The following is a 13,094-nucleotide window of genomic DNA, read 5'->3' on the forward strand; positions in this document are numbered from 1 at the left end:
CCTGCCACAACACCCCGGCTATTTTTTGTTGCAGTTTGGCCAGCGCTGAGTTCAATCCTGCCACCCTTGGTATATGGGGCCGGCTCCCTACCCACTGAGCCACAGGCGCTGCCCTGTTTCAAGGCTTTTAAGCCCTGGATAGCAGCAGTCTTGCCTGGGGTGATGCTGCAGGCCACAAATCGAAACCTTTTGTGATGGGCACAGTGATCTCCCTGGGCCTTGGAGCACATCAGTCAGCTCATACTGGCAGTACACTAGGCAAGCGGTCAGAAGTCCTGGTCAGTCAGTCCCTCTCCCAAGATGCCAGAGAGATAGAGAGATACTGTTACAAGAGTAACATCCTTCCAGGATTTTGTTTATTATTGCTAATACTCCACACATCCTCCTTTTATTGGAGATCTTCATCCAGGTATCAAAGGGGTGTTCCTCTCTCCAAACACCACCTCTTTGATACAACCAGTGGATTGAGGAATCATCTTTCAAGGCTACTGCCTAAGGAGGACATTTGCCCGGGCTGTTGCTGCAACTGGGGAAGACTCTGTGCAGATCTAGAAGGATTATATCTAAGACTTTGTCAAGAACCTTGCTTGGGCTTGGGGTGATGTCACCAAGGAGCATATGAGTGGCATCTGGAATAAGACATCAAGAAATTCATCCATGATGTGGGAAGATATGCCAAGGATGAGGAGTTTACAAAAACCAACAAGGCCGAGTTGGGATGGCAAACAACTTCCCCCCTGGGTGTGGGTGAGGACGACAGTGAGGATCTCCTAGAGGTGGTTCTGAGGAACTGACTACTGTGGAGTTGCTGGAACTGGACCAGGAACGCTGAGCTGAAAAGAGGCAAGAGATAAGGAAACCACAGGGCAAGAAAAAGGAGAACCCTAAAGAAAATTATCGGCAGAGGGGTTAGCAGCAGGAGCTTTTGCAGACCTTATCAAGCTCCTTAAAAAGTTTGAAAACATGGGCTCCAACACTGAAAGCTTTTTAATAATAAGTGTGTTCTATGCAGATTATCTGTTCACAAACAAATCTATCATGAGAAAAGACACAAAGCAAGCAAACCACCATTGTCAAGTTTCTGAAGAGTGATGTCAAGAACAGCCTCAGGGAGGTCCTTCTGGAGGCAGTCCAGAAAGAAGGCCCTGTTGTCCTGGAGATGACAGCTCCATGCCCGTTACTCCTCTTGAAGGCCTTCCGGTGGGACAAGATGTAGGTGTGGAAGACAGTGGTATTCGTGATCCTGACCCTGTGTGGGCCTAGGCTAATGTATGTGCTCATGTCTTTGTTTTTAACAAGTTTAAAAAGTAAAAAAATTAAAAATTTTAAAATTAGAAAAAAGCTTATAGAATGGAAAGGATATAAAGAAAAAAATATTTTTATGCATGTGTGTTTTTGTTTCAAACTAAGTTGTATTACAAAAGAGTAAAAGTATTTAAAAATATAAAAGTTTATAAAGTAAAAAATTATAGTAATCTAAGGTTAATTTATTATTGAAAAAAAATTTTTAATCCATTTCGTGTAGCCTAAATCAGCAGTGTAGTAAATTCTACAGCAGTGTACAGTGATGGCCTAACTTTACATCCACTCACACTCACACTCAGTGACTCACAGGAGCCACTCCCCATCCTGCAAGCTTCATTCATAGTAAGGGCCCTATACATGTGCTAATGTACTATTGTTTTACTTTTATACTATATTTAGACTGTTCATTTTTTATGTTTAGATACACAAGTACTTAGAATTGTATTCTGATTACCTACAGTAACATGCTGCCCCAGTTTGTAGCTAGGAGCAATAGGCTGTCCCTTCCAGGTTTGTGTGAGTACACTCTGATGTTTACACAGTAACACAATCACCTAACTACACGTTTCTCAGAACCTATACCTGTCATTAATGTGACACATGACTGTGTTTATTATTTAAAGTTTAGTTTTTCACTTGAAGATATTGGCCTGAGGAAAGAGTTTATAAAGAAGATTTCTGTGGCAATTGGAGCAACAAAAATAAATAAATCGGACTTAATTAAACTGAAAAGCTTCTATACAGTTAGGAGACAGCAATAATCGGACAAAGACTTGATAAATAGGATCTACAGAGAACTCAAATTAGTCAACAAAAAAAGAGAGCCAACAATCCCATTTATCAGTGGGCAAGAGACACAAATAGAACCTTCCCTAAAGAAGACAGATGGGTGGCTAACATATGAAAAAATGCTCATCATCCCTAATTATCAGAGAAATGCAAATCACCACCACCCTGAGATTTTACCTAACCCCAGTATGATCAGCCCACATTACAAAGTCCCAAAGCTGCAGATGCTGGAGTGGATATGGAGAGAGGGGAACGCTTTTACACTATTGGAGGGACTGCAAACTAATGTAGCCTCTTTGGAAAGAAGTATGGAGAATCCTCTAAGATCTCGAATTAGATCTCCCATTTGATCCCACTATCCCACTAATACGCATCTACCCAGAAGAAAAATAATCATTTTCCCATACGGATATTTGCACTTGATTGTTTATTGAAGCTTAATTTATAATCGCCAGGATGTGGAAACGACCTAAATGCCCATCAACTCAGGAATGAATTAACAATTTGTAGTACGTGTACACCATGGAATTCTATTCAGCCATAAAAGGATGGTTACTTCACATCTTTTGTAATATCCAGATGGAGCTGAAACACAATCTTCTTAGTAAAATATCACAAGAATAGAAAAGCAAATACCCAATGTACTCACTACTAATATGAAGCTAGTAGATGATCTAGTGAGTGGATAGGAGAAAAACTCATTTCAATTCAAGTTGGGTGAAGGGGCAACAAGGAAGGGGAAGGAGGTTGGGGTGTTCTCACTGAATGGGTGTGAGGTAGGGGTGGGGTTAGCATACCTTTTGTGTGTGGGACATAATCACAGATGAACTCTACCTAACAAAATCAAATACTTTGACCTGGTTGCTTTGACCCTCACATTAACCTGAAATAAATTTACTTAAAAGTAAAAAAAAAAAAAATTTTTTTTAAATAAAGTTTAGTTTTTTTCTAGCCCAGGGGTTGGCAAACTTTTTCTGTTAGAAGCCATCTAGTAAATATTTTAGGATTAGAAGCCATGCACACAGTCTCTATTGCATATGCTTTGTTGTTTTTTTTTTTTTCTTTCAAACATCCCTTAAACATATTAATATGAAAACCATTCTTAGCTTGGTCTGGGAGTGAAGTTTGTGGTCTGTTGCTCTGGGGTCGGCGTATTCTCCCCCAAACAGGAGTCACGTCTGCTCCATTCATCATTCTGTACCCAGCACCTCTCACACGCAGGAAGTGCTGTGTCATGCACCGTGTCAGTTTATAGAATGACTGGATAATGTAAGTGTGTAGCCCTTTTCTCCTTTCTCCTCGGTCTAGAGCTTTCATGGGTCCTTACTATGTTCTTGTTCCAATGTTGATGTGCTCCTTGGTTATTGTCTTTCCTGTACAGTGTTATTCCCTGTTCCTTCTGCTTTTACCTGCAAAATATTAGTAAAGAGAATCATTATTTTGCAAGGTAGATTTTTGGATCTGCTGAGCATTTTTATGTATTTTCCAGGACATGTTCTATTAAGCCAATTTTATCTTTTTTGTTTTATTTGTCTATTATGATAGGTGCTTAATCATGAGTGATATTTAAGGAAACTTTTTGATGGGTTTCCTATAGATACTAGTTAAACCCATTCATATTTTTTCATTTCTTTTTTTATTTTGCTGATATTCTTAAGATTCTTTTCCATGTAAATTTTACATGAAAAATGTATCAGTCTCTTTTTTTCTTATCAGAATTTCCTGATTGTAACTTCTACTATGTTAACTTTTTATTTGTAAGTATTACTTTTACTAAGTACAATTTTCCAAATCTGACTTTACAGGTCAAAAATTCATTATGTTGACTGGATTCCTTTGGATTATTATTCACTTTAATTGTAGCATGTCTACTTTTCATGATTGTTTTATTTATTTTTATCATTTATATTTCCTATGGTAAGGCTGAAAGATCTCACTGACTCGGGGTATAATTGGCAGCAGTTCCTCAGAGATGCTCTAGAATCTTTTTCCAAGTCTCAAAGTTCTTTTTTCAATTACTAATGCTAATTTTTGAAATTATTATTGACTCTATTTTCTGAGAAAAATATATTACTAAAGTATATTTGGATTAAAAATATTCTTAGTTGTTAGGTGGAGTTAAAACATCTCGTTTTAATTCAGTTATCCCTTTTACCTTATTTTGATACTGAGAACAAGGACTTGATTGGGTAGATGCCAAACATGGTGCATTTCCTCTTGCCACATCTGATATCCATACACCACTGACAAAGTGGTCTGCTAAAAACACAGCTCTTATTATGCTGTTATCATTTACAAACTTAACAGAAAGAAAATGAATAAAGTTAAGCAATACATAAAACTTGAGGAATCATCCTTACTTCATATCATAATTAAAAAAGTAAAAATAAAAACAGGCTTGGGACATTTCATCTGGAAATAGGGTAATTCTTCTGCCCACATTCAAGCACATAATAAGTAAAATTCCTCAAAGCTTTTTAAAAACACTGATGGAATGCTGATGCTAAAGTATGACTAAGCTGGCATAAAAAAAAACTTAATTTTACTCATGACTACAGATGCAAAATATCTCCAATCCCAAAATTAAACAGAAAGCAGTCGTACTTTGTTTAAAGTAGCCCTCACAGATTTAACTATTTTTCATTTTTGAAATGAATTTGAGCATTATAAAGCAAATTAATAGAATTCATTTTATTTTAAAAGGTCACAGGAGAAAATATAATATTCTCTCAAAAGATGCAAAAAGATTCGATTTAATCTCCATTATTGGTTCAAAAGATACTTTATAAAATTGCACAGCCATATTATGTTAGAAACATGCACATGTAAATACCAGTGTACCTTGGAGATGATGCAGTTTCCATTGCAGACACTGCAATGAAGCAGGTATTTCAATAGAGCAAGTCACACCAAGTTTTTGGTTTTCTAGTGCATATAAAAGTTATGTTTGCATTATATTATCTATTTAAATGTACAATAGCATTATATCCTTAAAAAAAAAAAGTAACTATACCTTAATTTAAAAAATACTTCATTGGCCAAGCATAGTGGCTCATGCCTATCAACCCAGCACTTTGGGAGGCCAAGGCAGGAGGATCACTTGAGGCCAAGAGTTCAAGGCCTGCTTGAATAATACAATACTGAGACCCCATCTCTATAAAAAATAGACAAATTAGCTGCACATGGTGGCATGGCTGGTAGTCCCAGCTACTGAGGAGGCTAACCCACTAGGATCATTGAGCCCACCCATTTGAGGTTGCTGTGAGCTATGACAGCATGGCACTCTAGCCTGGGCAGCACCCTGTTTCAAAAACAAAAAGCAAACTTTATTTATAAAAATGCTAATGATCATCTGAACCTTCAGTGAGTCATAATCTTTTGTGCTAATGAAGAATTTTGCCTGGAAGTTGATGGCTACTTCCTGATTGGGGTGGTGTTTGCTGAAGGTTGGCACAGAGGCTTGCCTTTTGACCTGTTTCAACTTTCAACTTGCCTGTATCACTAAGCTTAATTTTCTAGCTTTTGGTTTAAAGTAGAGTTGTGCAACTCTTCCTTTCATTGAATAAGCTTATTCCTTCTAGTTTTGTATTTAAAGTGGGAGACAGGTAACTCATCTTTACTTTGTAGTTTAACTTGAACTTAGAGGCCATTATAGGACTATTAATTTCCCTAATTTCAGTATTATCATATCATAGTAAATAGGAAGACTCGGGGTGAGGAAAAGAGAAGGAGGAATGGCTGGTCAGTGAAATAGAACACACGCATTTGCTCACTTAGGATGGGCATGATTCATGATGTCACATTAGTAACATCAGAGGCCACTGATCACAGATGACTGTGACACACATAATCATAAGGAAAGAGGCCTGGGCATGGTGGCTCACACTTGGAATCCCAGCACTCTGGGAACCCAAGGCATGAAGATGGCTTGAAGCCAGGAGTTTGAGATCAGCCTGTACAACATAGTGAGACCTCATCCCTACCAAAAAAAAAAATTTTTTTAATCTAAAATGTAGAAATATTGTGAAAATTACCAAAATGATCCAGAGACAGGAAGTTAGAACTTCCTGGTCTGATTATTCTAAATAGTACAGCTTTTTAGCATGGCCAGAATAACCTGATTAGCCTGATCTTTTATTATACTGCTACCACCGTTGACTGGGGCTGGATTTCGTGGCATAAGTTTCTCTCAAAGTTGTGTTTTTCAAGTGTGGATGGTGTATGTATTTTTTTAAGGAAGAAAATTATTGCACAGTTTGATTTAAGTTATTTTTATTATAATGTAACTTAAATATGTGCCTGTGTACAATTAAGTATAATCACTTTATGATCTTCATATAATATAAAGGATTTACAAATTAAATAGAAGCAAGAACACAGGACAAAATAAAATTAATATGAATCTTAACAAATATTTTGTTAGCATGAGATTGCTGTGGATATAATTCTACATTTAATCTGTGTTTGTATTTTCACTTCAGTAACACTAATTTGATAAATTCCTTTTTGATATGTATGTTGTATGAAAGAATATAATTTCAGAGATTTGTTTGCTAGTTAAGAATAATCAGACCTTATAATTACTGGAAACTTTTATCAGCAGGTAAGCCTCAAATGCCCGTAATCTTAGACAATTATTATTGGACTAGGGAATAGAAAAAATTTAATTTTGTCTTTAATATTAGATTATGATGAATGCTTACAAGTTATTAGCCAAATAAACCCAATGTATGTAATATCTCTGCTTGAAGCATGGATGTGACACTGGTAAATGGAGCTCAGACTCTTCAGAGTTCTGTGTGTCTGTCTAGACTTTTGTGTGTCTGGTATGGTTCAGTTTGGTTTTTTTAAGTCAAACCTTTAGGAGATGTACCTGTACCCTTTCGTCTCCTTCATATGAATACAGTTGTAAACTCAGTTGAAAAATTTAGAGATCAGTGAGTCAGAATTAAAGGGGTTACTCTACTATACAGATTTCCAGAACTTTTAATGTACTAATGTATATCGTAGTTCTGTAGAAGAGGAATATGTAGATAAATGCGTATTTAAATAAATGCATCTGATAAACTGGAGTTTGCTATAATTTGTTAATGAATATTGTAAGGGACAGGCACAGTGGCCATGCCTGTAATCCTAGCAGTCTGGTAGGGCAAGGTGGGAAAATTCCATGAGTGCCTGTCATCGCAGCTGCTGGGGAGGCTGAGGCGGGAGGATTGCTTGAGCTCAGGAGTTTGAGGTTGCTGTGAGCTAGGCTAATGCTGTCGCACTCTAGCCTGGGCAACAGAGTGAGACTCTGCCTCTAAATAAATCGGGCAAATCAATCACATACTTTAAATTGCCATAAATGTGTATTTTTTTCAATCCCTTGTGTCCTTGAAATATTTTTGTTCTGGTCCCTAATTTTTTTCTCCTTTTTTTGTAATGATCTCTATTCTCGTCTCTCTCCCTTTTGAAGGCACCTACTGTCAACAACGGGAAGTAGAGGCCATTACTGAAGGGGTCGAGGAAGATGAAGGGTTTTGCTGTTGTGAACCTGGCCATATTCCTCATGTGCTTTCATTTAATGCTGCGTTTAGCCAGCGCTGGTTAGCTTGGGAAGTGATAGTCACTAAATATATTCTTGAGGGTTACAGCATCACTGATAATAGCGCTGCTTCTATGCTTCAAGTCTTTGATCTTCGGAAAGTACTCACCACTTACTATGTCAAGGTAAGCATATGTGTGCCTCTTTAGATCTCTGAATAAGTGGAGGCCCTTATAAATTGTATAAAAATTTATATAATATTTGAAATTATACATATCAAATTTTATTTTTATTTGTACTTTGCTTCTAAGTCGTGATTTAAATTTTCTAGGATCCAGAAAAGTCAGTAACAGTATACTTACAAAGGTCTCGCTGTTTCTTTCTTTAATGGAATTCTTTCCACTCATTCATTAATAATAATATGTTTTAAGCACTGGACTAAGGAATATATATATATATCACTTATATTCTGTAAAGAAGTGTTGTTTGCTTGTTTTACCCATAACGAAAGATTCAGAAGTTAACTTGCCCCAGGTCCTCTAGCAGGTGAAGTTTGGGATCTAAAACCCAGGCTTGCCTCACTCCTGAGCCCTTCCTGTTTGCACTGCTTTCAACAAATTGAGTAAAGTATTGCAAATTTGGGGGGGGTCCCCCAAACCACCCGCATTTCTAATACCAGCTGCAAATTTCTGGATTCTGTAATTTGCTAGAAAGATCTACAGAACTCTGCAGGTTTGTTACACTCAGACATCATAGTCATGTTATTAACAGTGGAAGGATACAGATTAAATCAGCCGGGGAAGAGGCACAGAGGGCATTCACTGTCCAGAGTCACCAAAGTGAGGAGTTTCCAGATGTCCTCTGTCAGGTCGTGGAGATGCCTGTTTTCCCCAGCAACACTCACAGGGTGTTGCCAGCTAAGAAAGCGTGCCTGACAGCGGTGTCCTGAGTCCTATCGGGTGCAGTCATGTAGACGTGTTTGATCACCCATGTGGCTGACATAAGGCTCCTGAACCTCCAAAGATCATGTTTCTTCTTCGTGGCTCTGGGCTCCCAGTTGAACAAAGGCTTTCTTACCAAGCAGGACATTCCAAGGCCTTAGAGGTTGCCTCCTAAGACCCACGGCGAAGGGCCAAACCTCTCATTAGGCAAGCTTAGTCTTTGCTAAGGAGTTTACAGAAACACAGCATGGTTATGATTTGGAGGTTTATGGGCAAAGCCAATATTTCTAAAATACGTATGCTAATAACCTTTAGTGATTCATATCTGAATTTTCTGTATCTTACACTATTACCTCTGCCTGCTTCCTTTTTGTGCTAATGGGGATGAATGAACCCTGAGCTTTCCGTTTAATATTTGTTTAAACCCAACCTCAGGAACGCTAAAGAGATTGATTTTACATTGCGTGTGTTTGCCATGTACACATACAAGGCATTTTCTGTCTCCAAATCTAAATACATGTGTGTGTTAGTTTTAAATGTGCATTTCCTATTGCTTTATCATTGGCTATAGTTCTATAAGTTGGGATCACCAGAAATTTTAATAACTTTCTGTGAAAAATTATTCAAAATAATTTCAAAATATTCAAATTGTACCACAGTAACTTTTTTTCCACTTCTCTTAAAATATCCTAAATTCAAAAGCTCTAAAATCAATAGATTAGAATTATTTTGCCTTGCTGAACCATAAATTATGTGTTTTCATCCAGGAAGGCCTGAGGTATTTTATTATAACATTCTTAAAATATATAGAGAATGTTCAGCTAGGGAAATATTTTTGAGTTACACTACCAGTAGAAACAATCAACATTTATTTCATTGAGGCATTGGAGATAATTCAGATTGTGATTTAACCTGATTTTTCTTCCTCTTATCCCTGTTAGGGTATCATTTACTATGTTACAACCTCCTCCAAGTTAGAGGAGTGGCTGGCTAATGAGACAATGCAGGAAGGACTGCGTCTGTGTGCAGATCGAAATTATGTTGACGTGGACCCAACATTTAATCCCAACATCGATGAAGACTATGACCACCGGCTGGCAGGCATATCCAGGGAGAGTTTCTGTGTGATTTACCTCAACTGGATAGAGTACTGCTCTTCCCGGAGAGCAAAGGTGGGGTTTGTTTAATTCCGTCACAACTCTCTGAATCCAGGTTTCTAAAGATGGAAAAAATATTCCTGCTAGCTATTAGGAGGTCATTTTCTCCAGTCCTTACTCTTTCTGATCTTCTGGGTAAGAGAATCTGTCTGGTTGGTTATGGTTGGGCCGAACCAACTCTGCTAAAACAATATCTTTATCTGAAATACAAAGTCTAGACCAGTGCTGTGTAATAGAACTTTCTACAATGATTGAAATGTCCTGTGTTGTCAAATACGTGGGTCATTACCAAAGTTCTGAGATACACAAAAATCAAGAAATGTAAAATTGAAGGCAAAAAAAAAAAAGAATGAAGCCCTCCCAGCAACACCAGTAAGCCAAGCAAGTGGTGAATCAGAAAAGATGCTGTCGGCTGTATTTCTCAGAGGTAAAATAATGGACCATAAAAAAGTCTGTCTCAAAGCTTTCATAATGATCCATGTACCATATGTGGGTATCAAACACTTGAAATGTGGCTAGTGCAGCTAAAGAACTGAACTGTAAATTTTATTTAATTCTGATGATTTAAATTTGACAGCCCATATGGTCAGCAGCTACTGTTTTGGACAGTGTACATCTAGAACATGTTTTTCAGCCATTTTTATCTCACGGTTGATAACCTATAGTTAAACTTTTGTGACACACTTAAATTGTGTTGATCAAAGAAAAAAGAATAAAAAAAAAAGAATATACTTACTGTGCTTTGAACTTCTTTCAAAAATAATTTAATTAATGGTCTTTAAGCATTTTCATTTTCATGGCACACTGGTTGAAAATCACTGCTCCAGACCATTCTTTCAAATGTTAATGTGGGTAAAAATGACCTTGGAACTTGTTAAACTGCGGACTCCTGGGCCTCACCTGAGAGATTCTGATTTAGTAGGTCTAGGCTAGGGATGTATAATCTGTCACCCTGTATGACTTTAATTTAGGTGGTTCCCAGTCCACACATTAGGATAACGGGTCTTATCCCAAAGGTAAGTTGAGTTGCTTAAGAACCACTTCTCCTTCTAGGTCCTGTGACTCTTGTGGTAGGTAGTGCTGCACCCTGGTCAGAATCCTTGTAACAACCACAAAACCAAGGCCTATAATTACAAAGCTAATTCCTACCCACCACTATTGCTTTCCAGTAGTAGAAACCAGTATCCTGCGTACAGATTGACTTGCTGTCTTGGAGCATAGTGAGCTACCTTAACTGTGCCTTCTCACGACCTGGGAGTACATCCCGACTGGCTTCAGGTTTGACCCCTGCTTTAGTTCTTCCTTTGCTTAGAGTATTACACTGCATCCTATCAGCCACTGTTTATTAGACTTGGAAATTTTTCTACCATTTTTTTATCTGTTAAAGAAATGCTTTATTAATACAAATTTTAAAGCACTAAGAAATTTAAATATTCATATTGTAGAAAGCAGGTGGCTAATTCAGTCACCTTTCAGGGCTCACAGATGGCTTGAAGGAGACTGCAGTTTCCCGTGTGGAGAGGGCATCTTCACGGGAAGAGAGGGCCTACCTGTCCCAGCTTTCCAGTCCTCACTCTTGAGTGAAGGGGAGAGGCACTCCTGGGAGGGGAGGTGCAGTCCAGTACTCTCCAGGCAGGCTAAAACTCTCAAAATCTACAAAATTGAAGGGAAAGAATTTTTCTGTTTCCGGAAAGCTCTCATCTGAGGCAGGGGCAGAACTTTTTGCTCTGACAGTCTTCTCGGTCATAGGGCTCAGATCCCAGCTTCATCCCATCCATAGGACCTCATGGGTACCGACACCTCCATTTTCTTAACAGCAAAGGTCAAAATAGCTATTCTGGATTATTATGAGACTCGGCCTCCAGTATTTTTTAAGTCCATTCCCCCTTTGTGAAGACTCCGATTACATTTGTATTAGAGAGACCGATGTTGTCCTGGTGCTCATTGATGGCCTCTTTTGTTTTTCCTTTCCTGTGTGTTTTATTTTGCATAGTTTCTTTTGCTATGTTTTTGAGAGCATTTGTCTTCTCTTCTGCTTTCTTCACTGTACCATGGATCTCATCTAGTGTACTCTTTGTTTCAGATATTGCCTTACTCTGTGTCTCTGGAAGTTTTACTTGGGTCTTTTTTCAAATCTTCTCTGTCTCTCTTAACATAGTTGTTCCTCTACCTTCTTGAGCTTTTGAGATATAGTAACTATTTCAATATCCTTGTTGGCTGATTCTCACATCGGCTTTAGTCCTACATCAGTTCTGATGGACCTAGTGATTAATTAATGATTATTCTCATTGTGGATCATATTTTCCTGCTACTTTGCATGTCTGGCAATTTTTTATTAGATGCCAAACTATGAATATTACCTTGAAGGGTGCTGGATATTTTTCTGTTCCTATAAATAATCCTAAACTTTGTTCTGTGGCACACTTAAATTCCTTGGACACACTTTGATCCTTTCAGGGCTTGCTTAGAAGGGACCAGACAGCGCGACCTTTAGTCTGGGGCTAATTTTTCTGTTAATGAGACAGTGAATACCTGTTGAGTGCCGTAGACCATCACGAGCTCTTCCACTGTCCTGACTGTTGCTTTGGATGGTTCTTGGCTCAGCCTTGGGTCCTCCTTGCGTGTGTAGATCAGTATTCTGGTGAGGACTTGAGAGACCCTCTGAGATCTTGGGGTTCTCTGTCACTCTCCCCCAAGAGCTCTAGCTCTTTTCCCTGGGGACACTAGCTAACACAGAGGCCTCCAGACTCACCCGGGGTTCCCCTTTCTTGGCTGTGGCCTGGAAACTCTCTAGGTAATCAGCTCTGTTAATTACAGGGCTATATTTTGATTTCCCATATCTCAGGGATGACTGTCCAGTGTCTGATAACTGTTTGTATGTATTCTGCTCAGTTCTTTGGCTGTTCCGGGTAGGAAGGTAACAGAACCTTGAACTAAATTTTGTTTTATTTTTTTTTTTTTTCATCACAGAAGCAATACGTTTTCAGCATAGAAAGGTGACAGGATTGGGGAAGGAGGGAGGAAGGAAAATAAAAAACAAAAATCACCCATAATTTTATCACTCATTATAAGCACCTTAGCTCTTTTTGTTAAGCAGTTCACAACCCACAGGAACTATATTAAAGGGTTGCAGCATTAGGAAGGTTGAGAACCACTGTTTTTGTTTATGTAACTTCAAGTCTGTACCCTCTGTCCCTTTTATTTTTCTTAAAACTAGTGCTCTCAGGCCAGGCACGGTGCCTGATGCCTATAATCCTAGCACTCTGAGAGGCCAAGGCAGGTGGATTGCCTGAGCTCAGGAGTTAGAAACCAGCCTGAGCAAGAGCGAGACCCCTGTCTCTAAAAATAGCCAGGCAGTGTGGTAGGTGCCTGAAGTCC

General features: G+C 38.5%; 1 protein-coding gene across 1 annotated transcript in view; it reads left to right on the forward strand.

The window, feature by feature from the left end:
• Positions 1-13,094, forward strand: part of PCNX1 (pecanex homolog 1) — a 186,752-nt gene that overhangs the window by 159,879 nt on the left and 13,779 nt on the right. Inside the window, exons 27-28 of the mRNA XM_023507659.1 lie at positions 7,550-7,803; positions 9,501-9,731. Coding sequence (XP_023363427.1) covers positions 7,550-7,803; positions 9,501-9,731 — 485 coding nt within the window. The remainder of the gene's footprint in view (positions 1-7,549; positions 7,804-9,500; positions 9,732-13,094) is intronic.

This window comes from Otolemur garnettii, unplaced genomic scaffold, assembly GCF_000181295.1.
Source record: "Otolemur garnettii isolate 467f Iridium unplaced genomic scaffold, OtoGar3 scaffold00196, whole genome shotgun sequence".
Classification (NCBI taxonomy): Eukaryota; Metazoa; Chordata; class Mammalia; order Primates; family Galagidae; genus Otolemur; species Otolemur garnettii.